Source organism: Miniopterus natalensis, chromosome 17 (assembly GCF_054644295.1).
Source record: "Miniopterus natalensis isolate mMinNat1 chromosome 17, mMinNat1.hap1, whole genome shotgun sequence".
NCBI classification, from domain to species: domain Eukaryota; kingdom Metazoa; phylum Chordata; class Mammalia; order Chiroptera; family Miniopteridae; genus Miniopterus; species Miniopterus natalensis.
This window is the reverse complement of record NC_142097.1, coordinates 2,406,590-2,420,853: the sequence shown is the minus strand read 5'-3', so window position 1 is coordinate 2,420,853 and position 14,264 is coordinate 2,406,590. Positions and strand designations below refer to the sequence as shown.

General features: G+C 49.6%; 1 protein-coding gene across 1 annotated transcript in view; it reads right to left on the bottom strand.

Annotated features, from left to right (window-relative positions):
- SLC47A1 (solute carrier family 47 member 1) overlaps window positions 1–7,859 on the bottom strand; it is a 36,659-nt gene extending 28,800 nt beyond the window's left edge. Inside the window, exons 1-2 of the mRNA XM_087826471.1 lie at window positions 7,707–7,859; window positions 1,694–1,795 (exon numbers count right to left, since the gene is read on the bottom strand). Coding sequence (XP_087682597.1) covers window positions 1,694–1,795; window positions 7,707–7,841 — 237 coding nt within the window. The 5' untranslated portion in view covers window positions 7,842–7,859. The remainder of the gene's footprint in view (window positions 1–1,693; window positions 1,796–7,706) is intronic.
- Window positions 7,860–14,264: the final 6,405 nt, after the last annotated feature.

The following is a 14,264-nucleotide window of genomic DNA, read 5'->3' as shown; positions in this document are numbered from 1 at the left end:
GAGGGCCTCTTTGGATTGAGGTTATCTAGGTGTTCTGTTTGCTTCTTGGATTAGAGGACCTAGTTCTTTCCATAGGTTTGTGAATTTCTCATTAACTATTTGTTTGAATAGATTTTCAATTCTGTTCTCCCTCTCTTCTTCTTCTGGTATACCTATTATTCTTATATAGCTCTTTCTGAAGTAGTCAAATAATTCTCGTAGAGTTCTTTCATTTTATTTCTATGCTTAAGCCTCTCTCTTCTTCCCTCTGCATCATTTCTATATTTCTATCTTTGATATCAGTAATTCTTTCCTCCATCTGGTCTGCTCTATTTCCTATACTCACTAGTTCTTTTTTTTTAATTTTTATTTTTTTTGCAGTCATAATAGTATTTTAATTTGAGAGGAAAATTTTTCACAGAGAGGAAGGGAGAGGGAGAGAGACAGAAACATTAATGATGAGAGAATCACTGATCAACTGCCTCCTGCACGCCCCTGACTGGGGATCGAGCCCACAACCTGGGCATGTGCCCTGACCGGGAATCAAAATGCAATCTCCCGGATCCTAGGTCGATGCTCAACTGCTGAGCCACACCTGGACAGGCACTAGTTCTTCCTGAACTCTTTTACTGAGTTCCTCATCTCCAGAATTTCTGTTTAGTTTTGGTAAAATACTTGTTTTGTTTCTTAATCTGTTTTCTCAGTCCATTAAATTGCCTGTCTGTACTTTCTCGTATCTTGTTATTTTCAGAACTGCAACCTTGAGTTCTGTCATTTATGTCACATATTTCCATGTGTGTAAGTTTGCTTTCTGGAGCGTTTTCGTTTTCTTCCTGAGCTGCATTGGTTATTCTTGGTATTTGATGGATTTCTTCTCTGTCTAGGCATCTATGCATGAGTGGCACTTTTCTAGCAGATTACTAGGATGAAGTCTTTTTATCATTTTCTAGCAGATGGCACAAGTTTTTTGGCTCTTTGAAATCAGAATGCTGACATCCCACAGTGGTTGTGGCTGCTGTCAGTGTAGCCGCAATGCATGGTGGTGGGGTTGGCTGGGGGAACCCAACTGCCCTCTTTATTCTGTCCTCCAGTTTATTCATGATTCCTGGAGTAGAGGATGTGAGCCTTCAAACACTTACATCCTCATGACCCCTCGGCTCGGCTGCTTTTCATTACTCACTTCTGCGTGTTGAAATATGACAGAGTGATTACCAACTGGGGGGAAGTGCTCTAGCTCCCTCAGATGGCTTGGGAGAAAGCCCCCAATATGTGCGCTCACATTCGCATGCCCTCATGCCCCCTCACGCCTGTCCAACCAGGCCCTATCCATCCACAGTTTCTTCTGAGGTCAGAGTTCAACTCCTCTTTTCTGATTCCCTTCTCCCAGATGTGGAACCAAGAATGGGAGCCAGATCTCCATAGATTACAAATTAACTGATGTGGTAGACAGAATAAAGGCCCCTCAAAGAGGTCCCTGTCTTAACCCTCAGAATGTAGGAATGTGTGAAGTTATAGGGCAAAGGAGAATTAAGGTTGCAACCCTGCCAACACCTTGATTGTTAGCTCAGTGACCTCTGACCTCTAGCACTGCAAGATAACACATTCACACTGTTTTAAGCTGCTAAATTATGTAATTCCTAAGAATTATTAGAAGAAACTAACATAGATGGCTTTCACAAATAATACTGAAATATTAAAACAGTCCCACACATACTGCGATGGCGAGAGTGACAGCATCCAATTCCAGCTTTCCCAGGTGGCCACAGAACACGGAGCTTATGAAACTGATCAGAAACACCATCAACTGGGCCAAGAACTGAAAGAGACAGAAAACAAAAAGTTACATATAAATGCCAACCATCACAGAAGGAGGGGTGCGGTTCCTGGGCGTGCCCCCCAATATACTCCAGTTAGAAGGAAAGAAGCACAGGTTTTAGGGAGTTCTGCCAGCTTTCAAGGTAAAAGTGTGATTTCTGGTGGACTTCTTAAAAAATATTAAAAAGTTCATTTGTAACTGCTATCAGAATAAAATTTTTGAAAACTTCCTAGCTTTTTACATTTATTTTTCACTTTAGATCTCATGCCATAGATTACATGTATATTTTTCTCTGAAATTTTCAGAGGCAACCTTCTGAGTTAAACCTCTTGCTAGCCCAAGATTCACAGTGAGAACTGGAGAGAACACAGCCTCTGTCAGCCAGCAAGAAATTCCACAGACAGGAGCAGCTGAGACTGAAATATAAGAGCATCCACCCAGAAGACCAGCAGGACCTGGAATCCTGGGTGCAATGTTACCCGTCTGCAGAGCACCATTAATCCTTGCTGCTGGGACATTGGGCTGTTCTTCCTCAGCATTCCAGGAACCGCTATGAATTGCTCTGTAACTTTACCTGCAGGTTTGTACTCTTAGCTTATTTCCTTCAGTTAATTTAAAACCACCTTCCACCTCCCCTCAACCCCCAACTCCTTTGCCAGTCCCAGTAAATCCAGTACATCTTGGGAAAGGCTCTGTCTGGGAGGGTCATGTGGTCCAAGCAGTGGATTCATCTGACTCCCACTCCCCAGGAAGGAGAGCAGGTGCCCAAGGATCCTCTGCTGCTGCTGCAACACTGCCTCTCAGTTCTTCAAGGGACACAAACTCTTCGGTTCTAAGTTCAGACAAAACTCTGTTCTTCTTAGATTCCCAGAGACAGCTTCTAATCCTTACCTCCACCAGACCACACGCAGTCAACACTGCAACAGGTCCAAATGTGTGATGCTGGGACCTAATCAGATTCCCACCCCTGGTGTTTCTGATGATAGCCCTCTTTCCTTCCCCAAACCTACATCTGGGGATGTACCCAGATCCTCAAAACATGAAAGGTCTGCTCCTGACTATGTGAGGGTGGGGAGCTTATCTCTTCTGCATCAACTTCCAAACCACGACCAGGCACCTCTCACTACTGCAGAAACCACATGTGACTTTAATCCCCAGAGTGGCCTCCTGCTACTTAGCAGAGGGATGCTTTTGGAATGTATTGCAAAAGTAAGCCAAAATGAGACAGAAGACAAGGGTGTAAATGAAAACAGTTGGCATGAAAAACACAATTCTGTAGAACCTAAAGCTAGAGCCAATGGACCACTGTGGGCCTGAATCAGAAGACAGGCCGTGTCAACAACAGATATTCCCTGTGGTTTCATTCAGTGGAGCTTCGTGTCTCTTTAACTGTGAATTTATATAACTTTAAAGGTCTCAGGGCCCCTCCTCTCTCTCTTTTTTTGTAAACACAGCATCACTTTTTAATCTTTTCAGGTAATTGTCCTTTAAGCCTTTCTGCACATACACCATTGCAATCACTGTGTCGTGGATTCCGCTTTCCCTTTTCCATGGACATGGCCTTCCCACCCCCAATGCCCTGGCTCCTTGCAGGCCACACAGACTTTTTCATGGCTTCACATGAAAACCTGTGCAGTCTCCTCTACGGCAGGCACTGGGTGGCTTCCCAGATTGTACTGCACAGATTGTACAGAACAGAACATATTCACAATTGGGCGGAGAATGGGCATTTTCTTAGGGCAAGTGCCCAGGCCAAGGGTGGAGATACAGCATAATGACATTTTGGTTTTTAAAGATTATGATTGAGACTTTCCATGAACCTGGGCTTGCGGGAGGGGCTAGTGCTTATGGGAGAAGTTCCAGTGCTATGTCATCACGAGAACCCCACAGGAAGAGTGCTATGCTGGCCATAACCCTGTGGTTGGAGCTGTCCCCCTAACCTGTTCCCTTCCACACACTTCTCTCCCTGCGCACTGAGCAGTGCGCATGCGGCTCGTAACGGCTGCAGGCAACGGTTGCAAACGTTAACCTTCTGATTAGTTCATTAAGGCTCCTGGCCTAATCCTGGGTCTCTTACAACTTTTTAATTTTTCCCCAAATAAATTCCTTTTGGAGATGAAACACCTAGTTAATATTTTTCAGTCAACATGGTCAATGATGAATCTAATATACAATGGTGTCCCGTAAGATTTTGGAGCTGAAAAATTCCTATCACCTAGTGACATCCTAGCTGTCATGAGCAAAGGAGAGTCCCAGAAAGGAGTCACTCACACACATTTTTGTGTCTTTCTGAAACAAGCCAGTAAGCCAGGACAAGTGGAACAGAGAAACTGAGACCGAGAGTTAAAGGCCAGGCAGTTTATGGCCATCTAGTACACTGCAAAATCCAGTATTCCATAACCAGGGACAAAAGAGTTAATGGTTTCCACTTCCCCCCAACAAGAGGGTAAATAGCTTAAATCGCCCTACTCTTGGAGATAGAAAATAGAAATCCAATTAGTGCCATTAGTGCCAGCCACACCCAAGAACAGATGATGTCAGGGGAATAAATATCATTTTGGTGCATCAGCGTAAAGCCTATGAATATTCTATTGAGACCCTCCCCTAAGACCTTCCCTAACCTCCCAGCCTTTAAAATTTTCAAGATGCCCTGGCGGGTGGCTCAGTTGGTTGGAGCGTTGTCCCGGACACCAAAAGGCTGCGAGTTTGATTCCCCGCCAGGGCACATACCTAGGCTGCTGGCTCAGTCCCCAGTCGGAGCCCTATGGGAGGCAACGGATCAATGTTTCTCTCTCTCCCCGCCCCTCACTCCCTCCCTTCCTCTCCCTCTAAAGTGAAAACTTATCCTCTTGCCCTGGCAGTGTGGCAGTTGGTTGGGTGCCATTACTTGCAAAAGGGAGGTTGCTGGTTCTATTCCCGTCAGGGCTCGAGCCCAGGTTGCAGGCTTGATCCTTGGTAGGGGGTGTGCAGGAGGCAGCCAATCAGTTTCCCTTTCGCTCCCACGCTGATGTTTCCCTCTCTCCCTCTCTTTCCTCTCTCTCTTAAGAAAAAAAAAAAAAAATCAATAAAAACACATAAAAAACATATACTCAGGTGAGGATTTAAAAAAAAATAAAAAAACACCCTCGAGACAAAGGACCGAGTGTGCGGTCTCCCCCCAGGCTCCTTACTTTTACCCTGCTCTCTCCTAAGTTCCAAGGGCCCTTTTTTGCCTCTGTAACTTGTTTCCAGGGCCCATTTCTCCAAGGACCCTTCTTTTGCCTCTGTAACTTTCTAAATAAATGTTCTCTTATAGTTCGAGTCTGGCTCTGAATTCTTTCTTAGCCAGAACTCAGGAACCAAGGTCTAACTCCGCCAGTAACGAGCGCAGTGTCGCCGGTAACATTTCCACAATGCCAGGACCTAGAGGAGACTCCCCAATGAGCCAACAGAGTGACGCTCAGGTTCCACTCAGAGAGGGGGCGCTTACATGACAGAAGCAAGCAGAGGGAGCCTCCAGAGCGAAGTCCCAGTCAGGGGCACGGTCTGCGGGTGGCCGGGGGGGGTCCGTCTCTGGCCAGTGGCTGCAGTGGGGCACCCACCTGGTGGAGTGGAAGGGCTCCCAGCGTGGCCCGCGGTGCAGCCACCTCAAGCACGGGGTGACCAAGCTCGGTGTCCTTATAACCCATCAGGGTGGGGTCCCAATTATATCAGTGTCCAGGTGGAGTCCTTATCCAAGTGTCCAGACGTGTGGTTCTGGGTGTCCCAGGACCCTCCTAAGGGTGTTCCTGCTACACGCCATTACCTCAGCCTGACAGAGCACTTGGCATACTGTCTCGGTTGACAGTGACCCCACAGCCCGCTGTCACGGGTGTCCGGAAGGCCTGCGCTGCTCGTGCGCCAGGTTCGCACAGCGCAGTCCACATACACTTCCCATCGCACTAAGCTGCCCACGGTATTCAGTACAGACACATGCTGTACAGATTTATGGCCTGGAGCTGTAGGGGAACAAGTCGTCACCCCAAAATATGCCTCTTTGGCATGAGAATTATTTTAGGCTGGTTAATTTTAAGAAACAGCAGATGAGGGAGGAGCTCTGAAAACCTAGGAGAAGTTGCCCTCCGTAAAAGACATTTACATTTGTAAGGAGGTGTCCATTGCAAGGGTGCAGCCCAGGTGCGTCAGGTGGGTCAGGACCTCGTCAGTGTTAATACTGAGGCCTGCGCGGAGACGGGGAACCCCGCGGAGATCACAGAGGAAACGCCCACCAGGCAGCCTACCCAGTGTACGGTGCAGCCTTGAGGCAGAGTGGGGACCTCAGCATGGGAGGAAAGGGGCACATCTCCTCCCCTTCTCCTTGCCCCTGGGAAGACAGAAAACTCCCAGCAGGCAGGGACAGAGGTAGAGGCCAGCAGGGGCTCCACGTACAGTTCATCAGAGACTGAACAGTGCCAGAAGTCTATGACCTCAGCGGGGAAAGCCGTCACACAGAAACACACACAAAAGACCGGGAGGAAAACTTCCAAATTCTCTCAGTGGTGCAATTTCAGAGCTTTTCTCTGTTGTTTACCTTGTTTTTCTATTTTTCTACAAGGTATATATGTTGCTTTTGTACCTAACACAGTTACACACATATACACATATAGAAACACACACCAAGAGCACAGCAGGTCAGCCCAGTGCTCATCCCTGCAGACCAGGAAGGTCACCTGCATGGAGGGACGAGGTGACAGCAGGAGTCAGCACCTGTCCCAGGAGAGGCTGGGCCTCCAAAGCTGCCCTATTAGACCAGGGGTGGGGAACGCCGGCCCGTGGCCACATACTGCCCAAGAAATCTTTTGGCCTGCCCCTGCCAAGGCAACCGCTGGCAGGACTTGAAATTCAATAAACCTAGCAGTTTTTTTCACAGCTAATTTTTAAGTTCATAGTTTTGGATGGCCCTCAAATGATGTTATAAATATCCAAATGGCCCTCCGCAGGAAAAAGGTTCCCGCCCCCGTATTAGCGCAGCAGCAGCCTTGCAGAGACCTTTCTCACAGCCACTCTCGGAGGGAGTGTTGAGCCAAAGTACAGTTCTTTTCCTGGTGTTGTGGATGAGCGAGCAGAGGGGAGACCAGGGTACAGGACCCCCGTTTCCTAACCCACCTTCTGGGAACAAAGCAGGGACTGGGCCCAGGTGTGGAGAGCCCACGTCCCGCGTTCTTTCCCTTTTCCTCCTGCAGGAGAGCTTCGCACACGCCTTCCTGCGGGATGGGCTTTCACTCCGCGGCTTCTTCCCCGGCAGTATTCTTGCCACTGGGCACACCCGGTGGGTGTCACAAGACCCCACCAACAACGCAGCCGCCGCCGGCAGGCTCCGCAGGGGCGGAGGGTCTGCCCAGGGCCGGAGGCTGACTTGCGCCCTAGAACCCCACAGGGCTCCTGCCCACCCTGCCAACTCGAAATCCACCCAGGCTGGCGGGAGAGCAGGGACGGGGCTACATTTTTTGTGGGTTTTGTGCTTTTTAAAACCCGCATTACTTTTAAATACAGAACGCGGAAAGAGCCCTATCCTAGTGGTAATATATAAATGAAGAAATAATAACCTCAACCGCAAGCTTCTGAGCACCACGGGGAGGAGCGTGTAGCACCGCGCGGAGGCGCCTCCAGGTCCGTCCCGGGCGCTCGGCCCCGCGGGCAGGCGCGCTCCTCCCTCCCGCGCCTCAGCCCCGCCGCTGGCCCTCAGTTCCCCGGGTCTGCGGCTCGGCGACGCGCTCGCCCCGCGGGGAGACGCGCCAGACGCGGCAGGCGGGCCCCGCGGGGCGGGCGGGCCCGGCCCGAGGCTGCGAGGCGGGCGCCGCCGCTGCCCAGCTGTGCCCGGTCCGCGCGCCCCGCGGAGCGCCTCCCGCCCGGCGCCGAGGTCGCCCCTGGGCCCCGACCCGCCGGGACTCACCGCGGGGCCCGCCAGGACCAGGAGCGCCCTCAGTTCCTCTCGGAAGTTGGACAGCGCGGGGCAGCGCGGCCCGCGGAGCTGCGGGGCGGCCTCCGGGCCTCGGGGCCCCGCGCCGGGCTCCCCGGGAGCTTCCATGCGCCTGGCGCCGCGCGGGCGGGACGGCGGCGGCTGCGGCGGGAGGGCTCATGCGGGCGAGGCTCCGGCCCGCCCCGGCCCGCCCCGGCCCGCCCCGCCGCAGCCGGGCCAGGAGGGCGCGCAGCCAGCCAGCCGCGAGGGCGGCCCGACCCTTGCACCCCTGGGTGAAGGCCCGCGGTTCTGGCAAAGGCGCAGGAACTCCTAGACTTGGAAGGCAGGCTTGGAAAGGCTCCGCAACAAACCGAAAGGGCGCCGGGTCCCGCCTCTGCCCGCACCCGAGCGCCGGCCTGGAGGCTGGGTGGAGCTTCGCCCCGGCCCCGCCGCTGCCCTGGGGAACTTCTCTACCCGGACGAAGCGACGAGCGCGCGCTCCGCCCCCCGGTTCGCGGGGGTGTCTCCGCCGTCGGCCTGATGTGCGGGGCGCGCGGCCCGAGCTCCTCAGACCTGGATTCGGGGGACCCCAGCCAGGGGCTGCCCGGAGAACATGGGCCACGTGCGTGCCTCCCGGTCCCGGTTTCCCGCCCTGCACCCCGGGGGCCGCGGCGGGTCGGAGGGAAGCGCCCCCGGGCGCACGGGAACTGCCTGGCGAGCGCCGCCGGACCGGGACGCGCGCGGCTGCGGGCGCAGCGAGGGTTCCTTCCGTGTGAATGACCCCGCTTAAGCCAGGAAAATGGGAAACAAGTTTTGGGGGCTCACGTAATCAGGAAGTTTGGATTCATGAATTTTTTAAAACGAAGTCAGCGTTCCCCTCCTTCTCCCCCCGCCCCCCCTCGCCCCCCCCACTATTTTTCATTCTTCCTCGGCGCTCCTCGGTCTCTGTAGGCAGCTCTTCTTCCGCTCCCGGGAAGGTGGTCTCCAGTGTAGGGGTTCAGAAGGAGTCACCCCACGGCGTACCTCTGTGACACGCTAGTTATTGTCGCTAAGGGCACCAACACCCTGTGGGCTCGAGAGAAGCTTCTGGCCCGGCCAGTGGGGCTTAGTGGTTGCGCGTCGCCCCCTGACCCGGGAGAGGCTGGTTGGATTCCAGACCCAGGCACATGCGGGTTTCCCGCTGGATCCCCTGCAGGGCGCGCAGCAGGCAGCCGGCCTGACTCCCTCTCGTCACCGACGTTTCTCTCGCTCCCTCTCCCTTCCTCTCTCTGAAACGCAGATGCGCCTATAAATAAATAAAGGCAAGGTCAGTGGATCAGCGCCTACCCCAGCCCGTATGACCTCATCCTGACTTCATCACACCTGCAAAGACCCTGTTTCTAAGTAAGGTCACGCTCTCAGGCTCTGTGGAGACATGAGTACTGGAGGACACTTTTCAACCGAGTATAGTACCGGTGACATGATCGAATAAAAGGAACACTTTACAGCGATGGTCTTCCTCCCCTAAACACATAAACCCCAGTCTAATCTTTTTTTTTTTTTTCTTTTTAAAAATATATCTTTATTGATTTCAGAGAGAGGAAAGGCAAGGGAGAGAGAGAGAGAGAAACATCCATGATGAGAGAGTCGTTGCTCTAGCCCGCACCCCGGGCCTGGGCCCTGACCGGGAATCGAACCCCCATCGCCTGGATCCCAGGTCCACGCTCAACCGCTGAGCCCCCCCCCCCCCGCCGCTGGGCCCCAGTCTAATCTTTAGAAGAATATCAGACCGATTCCAACTGTGGGACATTCTGCAAAATGCCCGACCAGCACTCCTCAGAACTGCCAACATCAATTAAATCGAGGACATTCTGAAAAACTGTGGCAGCTAAGAGGAGCCCAAGGAGAGTGGCCATGAAGTGTGAGGCGGTGTCTTGCGTGGAATCGTGGAGCGGAAAAGGGCCATTGGGCAGGAACTAAGGAAGCCTGAATGAAATAGGCTTCAGGCAGTAACAATTTTTCAATATCAGTGCAGCTCTGGAAAGTTACTGTTCAAATAGAACCAGAGCACCTCCTCTGGTTTGGGGAGCAAATAGCTAGAAAACTCCCTGCGGAGATTTAATTCTCAGCAGCAGGCAGAACCAACCGGAAGCTGGGCATTTTGGAAACAGTTTGAAGGGTTTCAGTTGCAGAGAAGACTGAAAGCAACCCCTGTAGCTTTGAAGTGTGGCCTGCAGGCTACACTTAATAAGGCAAACGTGCATATTAAACTGTGTGGCCTGTCCCTGCTTTGGCGCTCTCCCCCTTTCACACCCTTCACACCAAGGAGCCAAAGCTAGACACAATCTGGCCAGAGCACAGTCACTTCGTATTGTGGCAGATCCTCAAAACATTTTTCGGGTGTGTTTTTAATGTGAATAATTTTAATGTGAAACATAGGTGACATTTATTTCTGAATTTTAGAAAAGACCTGAATTAGTTAAAAGCACATGCTCTATTGAAGAGAACCAGCCTTTTCCTATTACTTTATCAGGTTTTAGTCCATTCTGATAAATAAGGTGCCCCCTAAAAATGTATACACACTTTGAATGATTATAAAGTTAGTGTTTATTAACATACAATTCATTTTCAAAATTTAAGCGAATCTACGGAGATGAATAATTTCTTTTGTCAATGTCCGTTTCAAACTGATAACTGTTCTTGTCAGGCACTGCTGACACCTCGAAGTAATGGAATCGCAAACATCAAGAATCATTTTGTTCGGTATTTGTGTGCCTTCGTCAATTGTTGCTGCTTTTGCACCATAAACTTTATCTTTTGTGTGTCCCCATTAGAAAGTCTAGTGGATAAATTTTCTTTGTTCAAAGCTTAGTCTGGCTTCACCCATTATTTCAAATCAGTTAAACCTGAAAAGGCGTGAAAATTAAGTGAGTTACAAGCCCTTAACGTGTGTATACATTTTGGGGGCACCCTAAAAATGTATACACGCTTTGAATGATTATAAAGGCAGTGTTTGTACTTCAACTGCATTTTCAAACTTCCAGTAGCATTTTTAGGATGAATTCCCTTGTTCAGAGCTTAGTCTGGCTGAAAAGAAAGAAACGCCAACTGAGCTATGAGCTGTTAAGGTGTGTATAGGGATTGCTGGCACACCCTGTATTTCATACTTTAGAATTTTAATAGTGATCCTAAAGATATCCGAGAGTGTAAACAGGCAAGAGTATGAAAAATCTTTTTCTGAAACACACAAAACCCCGCAAAGTCATGGGGAAAGTAGCTTTATCAATCGATAAATGGTTTTTAAAAGAATACGCAGTTAGCACAAGACCGCACAACAGAAAAGGGAACAATAGGCAGCCAAGAAACGGGCTGTCCACAGGCGCCCTCAGGCCTGAAGGTCATCGGAACTGACCAGGAGGAAAAGGGTTCTTTTGTAAGGTCTTGGGCCCTCCCAAGGCGGAAATCAAGGTGGAAACCAACAGAACCCAGAGGAGAGGCTCATTGGAAAGCTGCGGCGAGCGTGCCAGGGGCTGCCCCGCGGAAGGAAGAGCGGGCTGCGCCCTCGGGGACCACGTCCAGGTGCGCGGGGCCCACGTCCAGGTGCGCGGGAACCACGTCCAGGTGCGCGGGAACCACGTCCAGGTGCGCGGGGCCCACGTCCGGGCGCGCGGGGCCCACGTCCGGGCGCGCGGGGCCCGCAGGCTCTGTCGCGGGCCGCACGGCTCGCGGGAACAGGAGATCTCCGCCCGGGGTGTGGGCTCAGTGTTGGAAGAGGGCTCAGCCGTCCCAGAAGCAGTTGCGGAAGCCCAGCTGGCTCTGGACAGTCCGGGGTTCTGACGGGCGTTAGGTTGTCTCTGCGGATGTGCTCAGGAGGAATGTACCTACTCAGAACCCCGAGTCTTCTAGTTTAATCGCACCCCCGATTCAGTCAGTTTCCGGCTTCCCCTGAATGCGCGGCTTAGTCGCGGGGACTCCTGAGAAACGCCCCGGGGGTGCCTTCCAGGTGGGGGCCGCCCCGCGCTGCGCCACCGAGGGTCGCGGCGGCCGGCTGTCAGCAGGGGGCCTTTCCCTCTGCCCGCGGGGCCGGCCGAGCCACCCCTGAGGTAAAGGACCATCAACAGGCGAAAAACAAAAGTAACTCGTCAGAATGGCTGAAGCCATCACATTAAATCTCTTCAGTTGAAGAGAAAAGAAGATATGGGGGCTGAGGGAGTCAGGTGCGGGGGAGACCAGGAAAAAGTCGACGTAAGTCCTGGTCTGCATTGGTAAGAGTGTGGTAACCTAAAATAAAAGGGCTTTTCAGAGTGAGAGGAAACAAGCATTTACTGCGATCAACCAGAGTAGCTACTTGGGAAGCACTGATCAGGCAGAAGCCCGAAGAGTTCTGATTAGGAGACAAGGCGAGGGGTGTTTCTGAGAAAAGGAGGGGAGCAATCACGTCAATATGGAAGAAAGGCATTTCTACAGCTGCAGACAAAATTACATAGTGGTGCTAATTCTAATAAATAGTTTCACTTTTTCAGTCCCGTGGTCATAATAACTGCTTCCTTGCTAGCCTTCTGACGCACAATGTTGCTCTGCTTTAGCATCCCAAACGCGGGCGTATTGTTATCAGTGAGACTGGGAGACCCGGGTCTTGTCTTCTTGAAGGAAAGCTTTCCGCCAAGAGACAAAATGCTGCAAAGCAAGCAAGAGTTTATTGGTTGCAGCAAAAGCACACTCAGGACAGTGAAACAATAAACAATATATAGGACTCAGCATAGGAGTCAGAGAAAAGAGGATCTTGGAGACAGGTTCAGAGCGTTAGCTTGGGATGAGCTGCCACTGCCCATTGCTCCTCTGGTTGCAAGTCTTGTGGAGGCCCTTAGAGTTTAGGTGTTCTATTAGTTTATTTTTTAGATTCCACATACAAGTGAAATCCTATGGTATTTGTCTTGCCTGTCTGACTTATTTCATTTAGCGTAATACCCTCTAGGTATCTATGTTGTCGTAAATGGCAAGATATCATTTTTTATGGCCAAGTAATATTCCATTTCCCCATATCTTCTTTATCCATTTGTCTATCGATGGACACTTAGGTTACTTCCATATCTGGTTATTGTAAATAATGCTGCATTGAGCATAGTGGTGCATATCTTTTCAAATTAGTGTTTTGGACTTTTTGGATAAATACCCAGAAGTGGAATTTCTGGGTCATATGGTAGTTATATTTTTTAATTTTTTGAGGCAACTCCGTGATGTTTTCCACAGTAGCTGCACCAATTTGCAATCCCAGCAACGATGCACGAGGGTTCCTTTTTCTCTCCATCCTCACCAACACTTGTTGCTTGTGGATTTATTGATGATTGTCATTCTCTCATCGTGGTTTTAATTTGCATCTCTCTGATGATTAGTGATCTTGAGCGTCTTTTCATATGTCTACTGGCCATCTGTATGTCCTCTTTGGAAAAGTGCCTATTAAGGTCCTCTGCCCATTTCTTTAATAGGATTGTTAGGTTTTTGGATATTAAGCTGTATGAGTTCCCTATATATTTTGCATATTAACCTCTTATCAGATGTGTCATTGACAAGTATCTTCTTCCATTCAGTAGGTTGTCTTTTCATGTTTTTATAAGAAGGAAAGTGTGATTTTATTTTCAAATTTTTGAAAATAGTTTTCAGATAAAAATAAAATGACAGGAACACATACAAAAACGGAAATCTTTCACTGAACTATGAACTCTTGCCAGAGAAAGGGACTTCTGAAGTATTCAAGTCCCTCTCCTTCTGGAATCACTTCTAAAATATCCCTCACTTATGTGACCAGCCTCCTCAAATCTTTCTCAGGTTTGATGTACTTCATCTCATAAAAGTAACAAATAATTTGTAATCATTTAAAACAAAAGAAAAAATAAAATAAGGGAGGCAGGCCTCTTATGTTCTGTGTTTTTAGAGAAATGTTACAATCTTGAAGCAGCTTTGCAATATAAACAGGAAAGATTTTGTGCACCTGCATTATTTAAATGTGAACAGCTACTGTCATCTTCCTCTATAAAAAGTGGTAGCTCGCTATACGCATTCAATACATTGGTTTAATTGTAGTTCATATAGTTTTACACTGCAGATGAGGCTGAAAGGAAAACAAAACAAAACAACCAACTAAGAAAGAGCTGTTAAAAAACAACAACTTTAAAATATCAATTATTGTGAGATGCAAGCAAATGAAAATCAATCCTGAATAACAAAACAAATTTCCAATTACATAAATAAATTCTATTATTTACTGAAAATGTCCACTATCGGGAGATCCTGATTGCAATGAAGAAATACATAAAGTGGCCTGGTCGGGCGTGGCTCAGCGGTTGAGCGTCGACCTGGGATCCAGGCGATTGGGGTTCGATTCCCGGTCAGGGCACATGCCCAGGTTGTGGGCTCGATCAATGACTCTCTCATCATTGATGTTTCTATCTCTCTCCCTCTCCTTTCCTCTCTCTGAAATCAATAATGATATATTAAAAAAAAAAAAAGAAATACATAAAGTGGGAACAGTTTAAGTAAATGTGATTATTTGATTCTTGTCAGAAGCTCTGCTGGT